Source organism: Ixodes scapularis, unplaced genomic scaffold, assembly GCF_016920785.2.
Source record: "Ixodes scapularis isolate PalLabHiFi unplaced genomic scaffold, ASM1692078v2 PGA_scaffold0__279_contigs__length_252992795, whole genome shotgun sequence".
Classification (NCBI taxonomy): domain Eukaryota; kingdom Metazoa; phylum Arthropoda; class Arachnida; order Ixodida; family Ixodidae; genus Ixodes; species Ixodes scapularis.
The window spans coordinates 8,454,919-8,458,097 of record NW_024609835.1 but is presented as its reverse complement, the minus strand read 5'-3'; the positions used below and the strand labels follow the sequence as shown (position 1 = coordinate 8,458,097).

General features: G+C 55.4%; 1 protein-coding gene across 1 annotated transcript; it reads right to left on the bottom strand.

Annotated features, from left to right (window-relative positions):
* Positions 1–2,388: 2,388 nt before the first annotated feature.
* LOC121836054 (abscisic acid and environmental stress-inducible protein-like) lies at positions 2,389–2,976 on the bottom strand. Its single transcript, XM_042290702.1, has 2 exons — positions 2,839–2,976; positions 2,389–2,736 (listed from the first exon to the last, which is right to left on the bottom strand). Exons 1-2 carry the CDS (start codon positions 2,974–2,976, stop codon positions 2,389–2,391), a joined length of 486 nt encoding a protein of 161 aa, XP_042146636.1.
* Between the last annotated feature and the right edge of the window lie 203 nt (positions 2,977–3,179).

Below are 3,179 nucleotides of genomic sequence, written 5' to 3'. Positions count from 1 at the left end.
TTTACGCGAGGCACCGCGCGACGCAACTACCTTATTATCAATCAATCACGACGTCATATTGTCAAAATGTCGCATGAGCTGACGCTGTCCATTCACAACACGTCGCGTAATCGTCGGCGCATTTTTTTTTTTTTCAATTTTTTACATTTGCTATGGCTAGCAGTTTGTTTTCATAAAGAGTTCCTTTTTTTCCTCAACCCCCCTATATCTTACATTTCTTAAACTCCCGGTGTTGCCCAAGTGAGCCCCTTAGTTTGCCAAATTAAACCAAGCCAGTTTTTTTTTTGTTTTTTTTTTTGCGTGCTTTTTGGTTGACGTGGATACCATTCCTCGAAAAAAAAAATTAATCACTTAAGTGCGTCATTTTAAGGAAAGGGGGGGGGGGGGGGGCAATAAAGAACGTCAGCCTAAGGCCTGGTGTGGTGGTTGTTCAAAACGACCCAATTTAAGGCTTCCAGGCACCTTCTCCTCGCGTCGCAGGTCGCAGTTTCTATCCGACGCTTCCTGATTTGGCTCATCGTAGCCGCGAGGCATTTTCCTCGTCGGCGCGAGACTGGGAAATTCGCATTGAGCTTCCGCCGTGCACGCGACGCGTCCACAACAAACAGGCGCCTCGGAAAGCACCGTCGCGCGGGCATGACAGCATCGATGCGGGTCACTTTCTTGCCAGCAGTCCGCCGGGTCCACCTAGGAGACAAGGCCTGCGCATGACGTCAACGTTGGTGGACCGTCATGACACGCTGAAGCTCGACGAGTGCGGAGCGGCGTCCGTCTTGGCGTCGCCGCGTGCTAGCGCCGCACTTGCAAGACGCTGCAAGAGGCGCTGTCGGCAATGCTGACGCAAGATAGGCGCCGCTACGTGGGTCCACTATAGATGACGTTTAAGGGGGGGGAGGGGGGGGGGCGGGGCTCAGGCCTTGTCATCTGGCCGATATTGGCCGGGCCCGTCCACACCGATCCCGAGTCAGCACCGGCAGCTTCTGCAGGAAGTAATGCGTCCAGTCCGCCGCTGCATGCATTATCCGCGCTGAGATACGAGAAGGGGAAGTGGTCGCCGGAACCAGATCCACTTTCCGTCTTTGCGGCCTGTTTCCGAAGCTGACGGAGCCACGAGATCGGTTACATCTGAGTCGCCCGGCCGTGTCCGCGAGTTGCATAAGAGAGCGTGCAATGCTGTATCGCGCCTTGGCCGAGCAAAAGATGGCGCTGTCCCGGAGGTGAATCCGTGCTCGGCCGCTCTCCTGTCAAGCCGGTTCCTACAGAAATGGGAATCGCATCGAATCAAAGAGATTCGAAAAAGTCGCGACTAATGTTAAATAAATTAGCTAACATCATTCGTAGAAAAAAAACAAGAAGTTTAGTTTATTGCTTAGAGAAACTTCATCGCAGAACGGGGAAAAGATGAGCTTGTTGGTGATTCATAGTTGGGCGAAACCAGCTGAACATACAATCACAACCATTCATACAGATGATAAAAGAAAACATTGCGCATTTAACCGTTGGTTGCATTGCATTGTAGAAACGAAAACGGACAAACGTTTAAGCAGTGTTGATGTGTAACTTTTATTTACAAGGGTAAAAGGTGTTAATGGTGGAAATAAAATAAAACCTACAATTATGTACACTCAGTAAACCTTCACATAAACTGTGTTTTCTGTGCTGGGGTTGCGGTGATCCCAGCAACCCAGAACAGCGGCCACAGCATCACAATGTACATTGGTTGAAACGAAAGTCAAGCCCACAATGATCGTGGGTCGTCGTCGCTTGAACATACAGCTTTGGGCCAAAGCGCTTTCGTGCCCAGGCCCTAATCTTTGTTAATAGCCCCCGCATCATGACCAGGCTAAAAAGAGACACCCGCGAGCTCTCACAAATTTGGTGTTAGGTAACGTGGTATCGCACAACGTGCCTCGTGCAAATCGGTAAAGCACCCAGTTTTTTTGTTTTTTTTTCATCTGATACAACGTACAGGTTCATAGCTGTCAGTGCTGTCCCACGTGTACGTGGTTGAGAATATCATCTCTGCGGAATGTCGTAGCTACATTACATGCCCATGACAGTCACAAACACGGTTGGTTTTGATCAGAGACAAACACGGGACAAAGACACGGCAACTATTCACGAGGACACGGAGCACAGAACAGGGAACGGGACAGACTGAAGAACAGAAAGACATCCACAGGACGTAAAAAAACACGGCGCCACGAAGGACATTAGCAGCGTTCAATGACGACGGTTGCCGGATCCCGCGGCGGTCGTGGATCGTGCAGGAGCGTGGCTGGCCGGCGAGTACTCACAGTCCAGTGCGAGATCGCACCACCGGGTTCGCGGAGAGCGAATGCACCCGGCGTGGCACTCAACAGAGTCAGAGATTTCAGCTGACGTGCGCTACCACCACCCACCGCCGCCGCCACCACCACCCGCGTTCCACCCACCGCCGCCTCCACCACCACCGGCGTTCCACCCTCCACCTCCCCCACCGGCGTTCCACCCTCCACCTCCCCCACCGGCGTTCCACCCTCCACCTCCCCCACCGGCGTTCCATCCCCCGCCTCCCCCACCTAGGTTCCAGCCACCTCCACCGGCATTCCAGCCTCCGCCACCACCCTGGTCCCAGCCTCCCCCGCCCTGCTCCCAGCCTCCCCCGCCCTGCTCCCAACCTCCCCCACCCTGGTCCCAGCCTCCGCCGCCCTTGTCCCAGCCTCCGCCGCCCCCACCGTGTCCGGCGTCGATGATCTTGACAGTGTGCACATCGATCTGTGGCTTCCAGCCGCCGCCCCCGCCCTGCCAGCCGCCGCCGCCCTGCCAGCCGCCGTGGCCTCCGGTGTTTTTGACCACCTTGATCGGGATCGGGATGGGCAGCGGCAGCGGGATGATCTTGGGCTTGAGCACCTTGGCCACGATGGCCAGCTTGGCCAGCTTCTTCAGCTTGATCTTGTGCTTCAAGTGGTGCGCCTGTGCGTCGCCCAGGAGCATCGCGCAGAGTGCCAGCCCCAGCAACACAGACGCCGCCGGCACGCTGGTCGGTCGCATGATTGGAACACTTCTCGGGGCTCGAGCACAAAGTCCACGGGCTGCGCGCCGAGACTGGACGCCGATCCTGGCGGAGGTGCAGAGATATCTGGAGTTGGACAGGGTCCTCCTCACCACGCTTATATAGGCCCCGTGGAACAAAGACG